Raw genomic sequence first — 14,987 nt, 5'->3', positions numbered from 1 at the left:
TTCAAAAATATGCTTCTCAACCATAGCAAAACTAGCATTTAGCATTTAGCATTAGCATTTAGTGTTAGCATCAGCAGGCAACATTTTCACAAAAACCAGAAAAACATTCAAATAAAATAATTTACCTTTGAAGAACTTTGGATGTTTTCAATGAGGAGACTCTCAGTTAGATAGCAAATGTTCAGTTTTCCTGAAAGATTATTTGTGTAGGAGAAAACGGTCCGTTTGGTGCGTCACGTTTGGCTACCAAAAAAAAACGAAAATTCAGTTATCCAAACGCCAAACTTTTTTCCAAATGAACTCCATAATATCGACTGAAACATGGCAAATGTTGTTTAGAACCAATCCTCAAGGTGTTTTTCACATATCTCTTCGATGATATATGTTTCGTGGAAGTGTCCTTTCCCCTCTGAATCGCATGGCAAAATGCATGCAGCTGAAGATTACGCAACAATTTAGACAAAGGACACCGGGCGGACCCCTGGCAAATGTAGTCTCTTATGGCCAATCTTCCAATGATATGCCTACAAATACGTCACAATGCTGCAGACATCTTGGACGAACGGCAGAGAGCTTAGGTTCATTCATCACACATTCACCGCCATATAAGGAGACGATGGGAAACAGAGCCTCATAAATTCTGCTCATTTCCTGTTTGAGGTTTCATCTTGGTTTCGCCTGTAGCATGAGTTCTGTGGCACTCACAGATAATATCTTTGCAGTTTTGAAAACGTCAGAGTGTTTTCTTTCCAAAGCTGCCAACTATATGCATAGTCGAGCATCTTTTTGTGACAAAATATTGCGCTTAAAACGGGTACGTTTTTTTATCCAATAATGACATAGCGCCCCCATAGGTTGAAGAGGTTAAGCACTTTGGAAAAAAAGTGTCTGCTAAATGGTGTATATATATATATATACACACTTAACCTCTTGCTCCCACCTGGCACGCAGGCGTCCCATCTAGAGCTCTGGAAATGCAAATGCGCTACGCTAAATGCTAATAGTATTAGTTAAAACTCAAACGTTCATTAAAATACACATGCAGGGTATTGAATTAAAGCTACACTCGTTGTGAATCCAGGCAACAAGTCAGATTTTTAAAATGCTTTTCGGCGAAAGCATGAGAAGCTATTATCTGATAGCATGTAACACCCCAAAAGACCTGCAGGGGACGTAAACAAAATAATTAGCATAGTCGGCGCTACACAAACCGCACAAATAAAATATAAAACATTCATTACCTTTGACCATCTTCTTTGTTGGCACTCCTAGATGTCCCATAATCACTATTGGGTCTTTTTTCCGATTAAATCGGTCCATATATAGCCTAGATATCGATCTATGAAGACTGTGATAAACGAAAAAAAATAGCGTCTTATAACGTAACGTCATTTTTTTTTATTAAAAAAGTTGACGATAAACTTTCACAAAACACTTCGAAATACTTTTGTAATGCAACTTTAGGTATTAGTAAACGTTAATAAGCGATCAAATTAATCACGAGACGAAGTGTTTTCTATAGGGGTCCGTCTGGAAATAATGTCTGTGTATTTCTCAACCAAAATATCCTGTCGGAGACCTGAAGAAAAAGCCTGTCTCTTGTTCGTTTGACCAAGAAACAAAGAATTGGCAAATGACAAGACTGTTGACATCGTGTGGAAGCTGTAGGTACTGCAACCTCAGCCCTATTTAATGTATTTCGCCCATAACAATGGGTTGAAGTGGCGGATGGATATAATTTTTCCACTTTCAGTGATCAGATTTTCCTGCACTTTTCGATGAAACGCACGTTCTGTTATAGTCACAGCCGTGATTTAACCAGTTTTATAAACGTCTGAGTGTTTTCTATCCACACATACTAATCATATGCATATACTATATTCCTGGCCTGAGTAACAGGGCGCTGAAATGTTGCGCGATTTTTAACAGAATGTTCGAAAAAGTAGGGGGTAGGAGTAACAGGTTAAGCAATAAGGCCCGAGGGGGTGTGGTATATGAATAATAGACCACGCTAAGGGCTGTTCTTAAGCACGATGCAACGCGGAGTGCCTGGACACAGCCCTTAGCCGTGGTATATTGGCCATATACAGTATCACAAACTGCAGATGTGCATTATTGCTTTTATAAACTGGTTGCCAACGTAATTAGAGCAATAACAATAAATGTTTTGTCATACCTGTGGTATACAGTCTGATATACCATTGCTGTCAGCCAATCAGCATTCTGGGCTTGAACCACGCAGTTTATAATATATTATATATCATCCCCAAAGACTAGAAGTGGAAACCAAAAAAATGGCATCAGAATATATTGGTTCGCCTGATTATAGCACGGTTGTGGACGCCATGCTATTGATAACAATTCAATCATCTGGATGTGGAGAGGGAGGAAGAGAATAGCCCTTTTGTTTTACTGCTGTTTCATCACCAAGGTTACAAGCAAGTCTCTTGTCAGCGCCAACGGTCATGGCAGATTAAGCAGCCTGAGCTGTCATCAGGTCCATCTTCTATAGTGCTCCAACCCGCTTAATATGCCGCGTAGGTACTTCATCTTGAACCTTTTTACATTAAAAACCCAACGAATCAACCGTTGGTCTCATTAGAACAGGATATCATACCCCTAGGTTTGAAAACAAAGAATACTCTGGTCAGGGCGTGTCAGGCAGTTACTTTTTATAATGCATATATCTGCTGCTCTACATGTAGGTCTATCTATCTCCCTCTCTCATTTCTTACTGTCCTGTGAAATAAATAATTTAAAAAATACAATCTGTTGTAACATACTCTGTTTCACAGAAACATGGCTCTCTCGGGATACACTGTCGGAGTCGGTCCAGCCATCTGGATTCTCAGTTCATCGCGCCAACAGGAATAAACATCTCTCTGGGAAGAAGAAGGGCGGGAGTCTATGTTACATGATTAACGACTCATGGTGTAATTGTAATAGCATACAGGAACTCAAATCCTTTTGTTCACGAATACCTTACAATCAATGTTATCTCCCAAGAAAAAAACAATTTGGTTATTGTCACAGCTGTGTTTCTCCCCCTCAAGCCGATACGACGACGGCCCTGAAGGAACTTCACTGGACTTTATGCAAACTGGAAACCATATTTCCTGAGGCTGCATTTATTGTAGCTGGGGATTTCAACAAAGCAAATTTGAGGAAAAGGCCACGTAAATTCTATCAGCATATCAACTGTAGTACTCACACTGGAAAAACACTCAACCATTGTTACTCCAACTACCAGGATGCATACAAGGCCCACTCCCGCCCTCCTTTTGGCAAATCTGACCACGACTCAATTTTGCTCCTCCCTTCCTATAGGCAGAAACTCAAACAGAAAGTACCCATGCTAAGGACTATTCAACGCTGGTCTGACCAATTAGAATCGATGATTCAAGATTGTTTTGATCACACGGGCTGGGATATGTTCCGGGTAGCTTCCGAGAATAATATTGACGTATATACTGCGACGGTTACTGAGTTTATCAAGAAATATATAGGAGATGTTGTACCCACTGTGACTATTAAAACCTACCCTAATCAGAAACCGTGGATAGATGGCAGCATTTTGCGTAAAACTTAATGCGTGAACCACCGCATTTAAGGGCAAGGTGACTGGGAATACAGCAGAATACAAACAGAGTAGTCATTCCCTCCGCGAGGCAATCAGACAGACAAAACGTTAGTATAGAGACAAAGTGGAGTCGCAATTCAATGGCTCAGACACGAGACATATGTGGCGGGGTCTACAGACAATCACACACCACAAAAGGAAAACCAGCCATGTGTCGGACACCAACATTTTGCTTACGGACAAGCTAAACACATTCTTTGCCTGCTTTGCGGATAACACAGTGCCACAGACACGGCCAGCTACCAAGGAATGTGGGCTCTCCTTCTCCGTGGCCGACGTGAGTAAGACATTTAAACGTGTCAACCCTCTCAAGGCTACCAGCCCAGAGGGCATCCCTATCCCTAGCTGGCTGGTGTGTTTACGGACATATTCAATATCTCCATATCCATGTCTGCTGTCCCCACATGCTTCAAGATGGTCACCATTGTTCCTGTACCCAAGAAGGCCAAGGTAACGGAACTAAATTACTATCGCCCTGTAGCAGTCACTTCTGTCATCATGAAGTGCTTTGAGGGGCTAGTCAAGGATCATATCACCTCCACCTTACCTGTCACCCTAGACCCACGTCAATTTGCTTGATGCCCCAATAGGTCCTCAGACGATGCAATTGCCATCACGATGCAATCGCCATCACACTGGATCCTATCCCATCTGGACAAGAGGAATACCTATGTAAGAAGGCTGTTAATTGTCTATAGCTCAGCATTCAACACCATAGTACCCTCCAAGCTCACCATTAAGCTCGAGCCCCTGGGTCTGAACACCGCCCTGTGCAACTGGATCCTGGACTTCCTGATGGGCCGCCCCCAGGTGGTGAAGGTAGGAAACAACATCTGATCCTCAACACTGGGGCCCCACAAGGGTGCGTGCTTAGCCCCCTCCTGTACTCCCTGTTCACCCATTACTGCATGGCCATGCGCACTTCCAACTCAATCATAAAGTTTGCAGATGACACAACAGTAGTAGGCTTGATTACCAATAATGACGAGCCTACAGGAAGGAGGTGAGGGCTCCGGGAGTGTGGTGTCAGGAAAATAACCTCTCACTCAACGTAAACAAAACAAAGGAGATGATTGTGGACTTCAGGAAACAGCAGCACCCCCCATCTACATCGATTGGACAGCAGTGGAGAAGGTGGTCCACCCACACAGGCAGTGTGGTGAAGAAGGTGCAACAGTGCCTCTTCAACCTCAGGAGGCTGAAGAAATTGGGCTTGTCACCTAAAACCCTCACAAACTTTCACAGATGCACAATTGAGAGCTTCTTGTCGGGCTGTATCACCGCCTGGTACGGCAACTGCACCGCCCACAACTGTAGGGCTCTCCAGAGGGTAGTGTGGTCTGTACAACGAATCACCGGGGGCAAACTACCTTACCTACAGCACCCGATGTCACAGGAAGGCCAAAAAGATAATCAAGGACAAAACCACCCGAACCACTGCCTGTTCACCCCGCTATCATCCAGAAGGTGTACAGCTACAGGTGCATCAAAGCTGGGACCAGAGAGACTGAAAAACAGGTTATATCTCAAGGCCATCAGACTGTTAAATAGCCTTCACTGCTGCTGCCTATGTACTGTACACAAACTTGAAATCATTGGCCATCCATATATTTATATATTCTTAATTACATTCCTTTACTTAGATTTGTGTGTATTAGGTATTTGTTGTGAAAACGTTAGATATTGCTGCACTGACGGAACTAGAAGCACAAGCATTTTCCTTCACCCGCAATGACATTTGCTAACCATGTGTATATGACCAATAAAATGTATTTCATTTGTTTGACTATGTCCTTTAACTCCAATTTGCTGATGAAAGTTGTACAATAAAATACTAAAATCACATACCCAGATAGGGAAGTTAGCTCAAATTAATGCATTGATAATGTTATATATTATGTATAATTTACAGTATATCATGACATTATAATTTTTTTTTACTATGTGATCAGCTTAAATGCAGACTACATCTTGCTCTCTCGGGTCTGTTCTCGTGGACTGCCATTACAATCACTTATTGCGAACTTTGTAAAAATGTCTAGTTAGCTGCAGTACAATATCAATGACCTATCAAAGTCAAAACTATAATTTCATATTTGGAAATTACTCCAACACGCTCTACACGTCTGGAATCCCTTTTGCAAGTACCGCAAGTACACAGTACATTTTCTGCTCCACCTTTGTTGGTGTAGGCTAGATGTTGTCAAGATCTGTGCAAATGCACCTGCAGATGAGCCGAAAATACCTAACTCGTCACTGCTCAGGTTCTTAAGCTTGTTCCACGTGTTTTAGGGAGAGGAAAATGTCTTCAATATTGTGACAATAATGCAATATATCAGGTAACTGGGTCTGGAATTTTGGCCAGAAGAGGCCTGCTTGGATTAATGTAATGTGGTGAGACAGATTTCTGTGTTAAAGTGAGCCATTGCCTACTTATCTTTAGAAGTTGAGGTATCTCACTTGTTTGGCATTCTGATAACCACACTGAAGGTGCAGCAGTCCAGACATTCGATCGTGTGCCAGCACCTGATGAGAAGAGTGTCAGGTTCATCCAGGCTTGGAGCAATCGTCCAAACCACTGTCATCAAACACCCCTCTCTCAAGGTCACAGAGAGTGAGGGAATGCCAACCAACTCTATAATCATTTCCGAAGGCCTTAGTTGTCATTATTATTTATCATCATCATCATAATATTCATATTTTTTTCCCCAGAAAGGCCTGGCTGCCCCTGACTGCACCACAATTTGAGCACAGATCTCCCATTTTCTCCAAACCAATTTCACATTTAACTGTATCAATACTGCAGGTTTCTCTTTTCTTTGAATTTATTGCATTATTCCGATGCACCTGCAACGAGAACTCAGATTACATTTACATTTAAGTCATTTAGCAGACGCTCTTATCCAGAGCGACTTACAGATGTACGAGTGCTGTATTTAATTTTGAAACTGTAAAGATACAGAAAGCCTCTCTTTTCCACACTTGCTCTCTTTTCTTAGGCTGAGGATGAGGAGGATGAGGACCAGCCTCTGAGCCTGTCCTGGCCAGATACCATGCGCAAGCGTTTCACCTACCTCATCATCATGCCCATCGTCTTCCCTCTGTGGCTAACACTACCTGATGTCAGGAAACCAGTAAGTTATTCCCCTCCATTTCTATCTCTTACTGTTCCAGTTTGTCAGATAGAGAAATATCCCCAAATGGAATCCTATTCCCTATATAGTGCTATACACACTATGGGCCCTGCTCAAAAGTAGTTTAGGGAATAGGGTACATTTGGGACGCAGACATAGAAAGACTCATGTTTGGTATGAATTGTATCTGTCTATAATTATTTATCTATAACTGGTCAATAATAAGTGTGATGTGTTTGCTTTAGATACCTGTAGAACAATAATATTGAGGCTTCATTTGTCATTTATGCCTTTAGAGTAACCATAGCCTTTTCCTCCTTTGTCTAACAGACTGCAAAGAAGTTCTTTCCCATCTCATTTCTGGGTTCTATCTGTTGGATTGCTGGATTCTCCTACTTAATGGTGTGGTGGGCTCACCAGGTACGTGGGGTGCATTGGGGGCTAAATTCATTGAACCATTAAGGGTTTTTCACACTACTGAGCCAAGCCAAACCAAGCTGTACTGAGCTGGCCTAGTTTTGCATCCACCATAGTTGCTGAAAATTTTGAGATTAGAACAGTACTATACTGAACAAAGATATAAACGCAACATGTTGGTTTCATGAGCTGAAATAAAAGATCCCAGAAATGTTCCATTTGCAAAAAAAGCTTATTTCTCTCAAATGATAAAAAAGAAACAAATATTCTCCATCCACCTGACAGGTATGGCATATCGAGAAGCTGATTAAACAGCATGATCATTACACAGGTGCACCTTTGTCACACAACACAATGCCACAAATGTCTCAAGTTGAGGGAGTGTGCAAATGGCATGCTGACTGCAGCAATGCCCACCAGAGCTATTGAAAGATGATTGAATGTTCATTTCTCTACCATAAGGCACCTCCAACGTCATTTTAGAGAATTTGGCAGTACGTCCAACCAGACTAAAAACCGCAGACCACATGTAAACCATGCCAGCCCTCCACATCCGTCTTCTTTACCTACGGGATCGTCTGAGACCAGCCACCTAGACAGCTGGCAATATTTCTGTCTGTAATAAAGCCTTTTTGTGGAGGAAAAACTAATTATGCGCACCTGCCCAGTCATGTGAAATCCATAGATTAGATTATTTCAATTGACTGATTTCCTTATATTAACTTCAATTCAGTAAAATCTTGAAATTGTTGCATTTATATTTTTGTCCAGTATACATTTAGTGAAATCGTGTTTCCTTTTGTAAAGACGCTAAACCACCTCCCACAGAACAGAACACTAGCATGTTCACAAGCAAGTGACAGGATGTATAGGTAGTTAGAAAAGGAGAGGGATATTCAGAGGGTTAGAACACTGTAATATTGTTATCAGAAGCCTTCCGCTCTTTGGCCTGTGTAACTACACCTCTCAATCAAAGCTAGACCACATTAAATAGTCAGAGTTCATGAATACAGGGATTTCAGCAGAATATGAAAAAAGAAAACCCCAAAATATGTCAAAGTAAAGCTGTTTAATTCCTTAAACCTCACCTCCACTTAAAATATTTATTTACCCCATTTTTTTCTGTTTACTCTTTACAGGTTGGAGAGACCATTGGGATTACAGAAGAGATTATGGGCTTGACTATATTAGCAGCTGGTACCTCCATCCCTGACCTAATCACCAGTGTCATTGTTGCACGGAAGGGGCTGGGGGATATGGCCGTGTCCAGCTCTGTGGGCTCCAACATCTTTGACATCACTGTTGGGTACGCTTTTGTCATCAGTACTGTGATCACTGTAATTTCTAATTACCGTAAAAATGCAATTAATAGCAAGGGTATTTATTTGCTTAAATCACTGAACACAACAGGCACGTATTAGAGAGAGGCTTCTAATGCACACAGATTTTGCTCATTTGCATAGTTAATTGTTTAGTTCCAGCTTTTACTTCTAGCATTTGAATAAATGTTTTAATTTCCTGAACTAATGTGTTATCATTAGTTTAGTGGGTCTGTACCCACTAAATAGTTGACTGTTTTTGTGCTTGCCAATTAGCTAGCAAGCACAGTTAGCTAGCAGTTCTCAGCGGCTACCAGTTTCTTACTGGCAATAAAAACTTATGATTGCCATACATTTTTTTAGTCATTACTGAATTATTTAACGTAACAAATCAAACAAATTAAACCTTGTAAACAATTCATTGTAATTTATGGTAACCTTGTAAAAAATTCATCAAGAACTGGCCTTTATTTGAAACAGCTGTTTATTTGCTGAAATGAACGCTGTTGCCTGACTATTAAAAAGATACCAACGGATATTTAAGACACTGCCTTTCATTTAAAGATGCACTATGCAAAAATTTGAATAGTTCGCCTAATTTCAATTTATGTGACAAAACAAGCAAGTATTGTGCAGAGAATAATTGTTCCATCTAAACCGCTGTGAAATATATTTTCCATAACCAAACATCTTTTTTCAGCTGTATTTTCAGCTGTTTCAAGCTGGTGTACAAAACCGAAAGTAAAAGACGCAAAAATGTAACTTAAGCACTGAAAGCATATAAATAGTGCACATAGAACAGATATACCGTTCTTAGACTTGCTTTCAATGACAATGACATATTTTTCTCACATTTCTATGTGAATTTGGTTGTTCCTTTTATGTTCCTTTCACATTTTGAACATTGTTTATTATTAGATTAGTCTTAGCATTTTGGCAGTGCTGGGGGATGTTTTTACATATTACATAGTAACAGTCATACAGTATTACTTTGTTCTTATCCAATAAGTAGCTTTCGGTTTCATTGGGATTAATTAAAACCACACTTCACGTCATTTTGATAACAATTATTACCAGATTTATGATAAATGCTTGGTAGACACCAGATACTTTATAATAGGATGTAAAAGTTAATTGAACTGTTGTATTCTCAAATTTATTCATTTGAATAAGGTTTGCCCATCGGTGGTGACATGGAAGTTCCCACTGTGGACATTTTGCCAAGGGACTTTATTCATTACAACCCAGAGGCATCCATTCTCAGGTCTAAACTGAACAATAGCTATTATCTAGATTTATTACACAGATGTATGTGATGCTGAAAGATAAACTTTAAGTATGGCTGAAGACCATGTAACACGTGTGTCTGTTTATTTTGTGTGTTTCAGCCTGCCGTTCCCATGGCTCCTCTGGTCCATTATCAACAACATGCGGCCTGTGGCGGTGAGCTCTAACGGGCTGTTCTGCGCCATTGTGCTGCTCTTTCTCATGCTCATCTTCGTCATCATCTCGATTGCTGCCTGCAAGTGGCGGATGAGCAAGCTGCTGGGCTTCATCATGTTCGTGCTCTACTTAGTTTTCCTGGTGGTCAGCGTTATGCTGGAAGACAAGATCATCGCCTGCCCTATATCCATCTGAGACCCCTCCACTCCTGCCACAAAATGTTCACTCCTTCTACAGGATACAAGAAGCATGGATAGGGATAGAGGAAATACATTCAAAAAAAACTTTCAGAATAAGGGCGCGTGATTAGGCTCGGCTGATTCACTGGACGGCTAGACCTGAGCGGAAGTAGATAATATTAATAATAATCATCATCATCATCATCATCATCATGATAATAATAATAGTAATAATACAAAATAATATTATTATTTTGGGGCGGGTGGCTGGGGGTAGTAAGATGGCCGGGGATGTTGTTTTTTGGGATGGGGGGGTGTATTAGCCAGGTAGAGGAGCAACTATGCCGTCTTATGCATGTCACTTGTTTTACTCAGTGGACTACTCAGTAAAATATTCAGTAGATTGAGGAGGCTGAAGGAAGTACACAAGAGACTTCTGACAAAGCTGTGGTGGCTGAGCCTGGCATGAAACACCAGAGGTGCAACAATAATGCTTTCTGCTTCAGGACAGATTGTGAGAAACCTTTTTGAATAAAACTTTGGATGACACTCTTTAACTGGTTTCACTGACTGACCAGATGACTTCACTCGACTTGTCACTCCAGGTGTTTGTTGTATAGTGAGTTTGATGATGATGAAGGGATGTTGCTGATACTCCACACAATGTGTGGATTCACACAACACTAAAATATGGTTTGGAGCCATGATTATCTCCTCTCTTGTGTACTTAGTGACAGAGCATCAAAATATGAAGCAGTCCAAGCAGTTTTGAATGCAGAGCTGGAGATAGGAACTGATTTTGGCAAATGTATCTTTTGCTTTGTCCAAAAGACTAAAGTTCAAATATTCCATCTCCCCTTCTGGATGTCATTGCTCAACATGTCTGTTCAGAAGATTCATGTATTATTTTTGGATCGACACTATAGCTCTAATTACTAAAATAGTAGTAGCCCAGTTGTACTGTAGCAGTAACATGTACTCTAGGTGTTGGATCTTGCCTCTTCCTGGGTCCTGATAGGCCTACTTATGATCTTATGCACTTCTCCACCCGCCATTGGACATAAGAGTTCATATTGTACAGAGCTTGCCATGCTTCACACACCAATTGGAAATGTAAACTCTACTGGAAATGTTTGGCTTGAAACCCAATTCAATCAATTGCAGACGAATGGAAAAAACATAACATAATTGACTCAATGTTTAAGCTGGAATATAAGGACAGATGTGGTTGCACATCAATATACAAAGACTACAGATACGATTCAAAATTGAGATAAGTGAATGAAACTGCTACTTTTGTATCAATTTGGAATAACGCCAAGAGATTGGGGTTGTGTCCATTTTCAAACATTTAACAACTCTGACACACAGTGTAAAAATTCTGAGTAAAACCACAGGGTAGTTTAAAAAAAATCTGCACTTGATTGAATTGGCCTCATCTGCAGCCTCTCACAAATATATATTAGCTTCCAATATTCTTCACTCTGAATAAACAAAGCATGCGTAGACTCCGATAGGACACTCATAACCAATATGTAAAGTCAAAATACAGTAGTAGATAAGATAACTGGCACTCGATGTTTGAAATAGTCATAAAATGCTATACTTAGATTAGTGAATGTTTAGCACACTCTTGAAATTAAGACTTTAATATGCAGGCTCCTAGAGAAGTTTATAGGAGCAGTAAAATGCATGATACATTTTCTTGTTATACCTGCCAGAATAATCACTACCCAAAAAATTATGAATTCTCAAATATTTAGCATTTCAATATTTCTTTGACGCAAGAGTGTTAGGCTTCTATGTACAAAACGACAACAATATGTATGGTTAATGTCTATCAACCTTGTGCAATTTATTTTCAATTGAATGGTGCTTTTGTCTGCATGTGGGAAGTCTGTATACTCTGCCATTGTAAAAATGGAAATTTGATTAACAAAAAGGTACAGTAATAACAAATGAATGGAGGTTACCAGTATTTTGCAGCAAATGGAAACTTATTATAGAAATCTATAATTATCTATATAGTCAGCAAATCTCATGCAGTCGTTTTTACAGTCACCCATAAACTACAGTACATGGAACATTGACATCACAAAACTAACAGCAATATACTGTATACTGTATGTCAGGGTTGGGGTCAATTCTGATTTTAAAAAATGTTTTAAAGGAGAGTGGAATTCCATTATCCATAAGTATCTTCTGAATCTTTATTTAGACATTGAATAATTAAATAGGGAACACAGGCAAGGAGGAGGGAAGTCAGCAAGGTTAAGGGGGGGGGGGGTTAAATCAGTGACCGTCAGGATTGTACATGTGTGCTTTCTGCTTTCTACGAGTATTACCATTGGACCACACAGTCTAATTCAATTCCAGAATTGTATTGGCCACACCCCACAGGAAGAAGAATTTGAATTGAATTAAGTGGAATTGAATTGAATAAAATTCTATGAAATTCAAATGGAAATGTAATTTAATTAAATCCAGAAATTCAGAATCGGCCCAAACCCTGGTATGTGTCATTAATAATTGCATTTCCATCCATTTGACTGCTGTACTTGCCGTGACCTCTATCGTGACCTCTATACCTATACATTTAAAAACGATTTCTCCTGAAATCCTCCAAAATGTCTCCATGTGGCTCACTTTCAGACATCTAAACTGGCCAGACACACCTGCATTACCTCAGTTCTCTCTCTGTATATTAGCAAGAATTGACTGTAAAATATGAATAACTAAATAATGTGAATGTATGAGGAAAAGTGCATGTGAGGAATTTGGGCTGGTTACCCATGGGCGGCACACATGAAATGGAATTATGTACTGTACGTTAACCTTATGCATAACGCAAAAATAAGAAAATACGTAGAAAATACATGTAAATAGAAAATATGCCTTTATAAGATTCCTTACTTGAACCAATCTAGAACAAAACTCATTGGTTCAGGTTTGTATTGTGTTAAAAAAAGAGTATTTAATGTTTCAGTGGTAAGAAAACTTTTATCTTTCAGAATATTGATATAGTAAGCTTGTTCTCATATTATCATAGTATTTTTTTTAAACAATCAAATATGAAGTCACCCTCAACACTTCAAGGATTCAGTAATATCATGATTGATTGGTTGGATACTTCACCTGTGTGTACACCACATTTGTGTATTGTTTTGCTGGTATAAAAAATTAGGGCTTTAGATACCACATTGCCTCCTGATATTTGTCTATTACCACTACTATTTATACCACTACTATTACCACTATTTTTTTTCCCTTTTACCTCTACCTGTCTTTAAAGTGTAGGTGCAAAAGTCAAGGGGCAGATTGGGCTGTCACTGCCAAGGAACCATTTATTCTTCCCTGCACGTATGCACAGACATGAAAACACAAGTTAGAAAGCTAAGACATAAGTTGTGAGCATCCCCTCATTCACATTTAGATAATAAGATAGATGTTTTCCACACACACCTTTTTTTAAAATCTTCGCTATATAGTGCTCATTGCCTTACCCTGTAGTACGATCCAGAGAAAAGGAGAACTGTGTTTGTGTGGCTAAAATACAGTACATGAATGTGTCAGGCATATTCTGTCATTGAATCGCTCCTACCCACAGTCTCATTAGTCTTACCTCACCAAACCACTTGACTTAACCTTTTTCTCTTAGGTGGGGGTTGAATTCTTGAGATCAAACTTCCCCAACCTTAGTGAAACTGCCATTTCATAGTGCACTTGTACTTTTCATTCAGCCTCACTTTTCCAGATTCCCTCAGTGACATTTATGTCTGGTGTCAAAGGTACTGTCAAATAATATCCTATGAGCAGAGGCACTGTTTCCAAAGTTACATGGTATATTGTGTGCAAGCATGAATGCAAAAACAACCAGTTTAGCATGTGAGACTGACATTGATTGCAGATTATAGGGTGAGTCAAACACTAATACACATTTTTAACTGTAAATGTTTTTATTTTATTGGTGTTAATGTAAGATTTATTTAAGGTGTACATATATACAGACAATTAACCATATAATCTAGATGTGTAAAACCACTATGTAAAACTACTGTAAAACACAAAGTATCTAATACAATGAATAAAGGTAACAAGGAAATTATTCAAACTTGTACTTTTGTTTTATTTTCCATTATGTTAAAGCTGCAGTCTGGGATTAGAAAAACAACAAAACTGTCACCCTGCCACTTTTTTTGGTAAACAGCTGAGGGATAGGGCTGCAGAAATATAACCACTCAAAGTTCATAAATGGGTCCCAAGAGATGGTCTGGCGGTTAAGGCATACGGCATATGACAGATCCCCCTGCGCATCCCGGAGCATGTGACAAAGTCAATGGTACAAAGCCAAAGATATTGATCTGTTTTAAGCAATCAATCTTATGTCATCGTGATGACTATAAACTTTTATACTAACATCACCAATCTGAGGTAAAAGGATGTGTAATTCCACTTAATGTTATTGAATTTATTTTATTTTGGGGAACAGACATATACAACTAAATGTACAATGTGGACCCAGAGGATATCACTTAAAAGCATTAATTAAATCACTTGTTGGTCCTCTATGGTAAAAACAATAACACATACAGTGGCAATGTGAACCCTTTGGAATTATCTGTATTTCTGCATAAATTGGTCACACAATTTGATCTGATCTTCATCTAAGTCACAACAACAAACAAACACAGTCCGCTTCAACTAATAACACACACATTATTGTAATTTTCTTGTCTAAATTGAATACATAATTTTAACATTCACAGTGTAGGTTGGAAAAAGTATGTGAACCCCTAGGCTAATGACTTCTCCAAAAGCTAATTGGAGTGAGGAGTCAGCTAACCTGGAGTACAAT

General features: G+C 39.4%; 1 protein-coding gene across 4 annotated transcripts in view; it reads left to right on the top strand.

Annotated features, from left to right (window-relative positions):
- LOC118392243 (sodium/potassium/calcium exchanger 2-like) overlaps positions 1–14,237 on the top strand; it is a 192,808-nt gene extending 178,571 nt beyond the window's left edge. For all 4 annotated transcript variants that reach the window (XM_035784028.2, XM_035784027.2, XM_035784026.2 and 1 more), the window contains 4 exons: positions 6,640–6,774; positions 7,105–7,194; positions 8,331–8,497; positions 9,899–14,237. In XM_035784028.2, coding sequence (XP_035639921.1) covers positions 6,640–6,774; positions 7,105–7,194; positions 8,331–8,497; positions 9,899–10,148 — 642 coding nt within the window. In that variant the 3' untranslated portion in view covers positions 10,149–14,237. The remainder of the gene's footprint in view (positions 1–6,639; positions 6,775–7,104; positions 7,195–8,330; positions 8,498–9,898) is intronic.
- The last annotated feature ends 750 nt before the right edge of the window (positions 14,238–14,987 follow it).

This window comes from Oncorhynchus keta, chromosome 13 (genome assembly GCF_023373465.1).
Source record: "Oncorhynchus keta strain PuntledgeMale-10-30-2019 chromosome 13, Oket_V2, whole genome shotgun sequence".
NCBI classification, from domain to species: Eukaryota; Metazoa; Chordata; class Actinopteri; order Salmoniformes; family Salmonidae; genus Oncorhynchus; species Oncorhynchus keta.
This window is presented reverse-complemented; position numbering and strand designations above follow the sequence as displayed.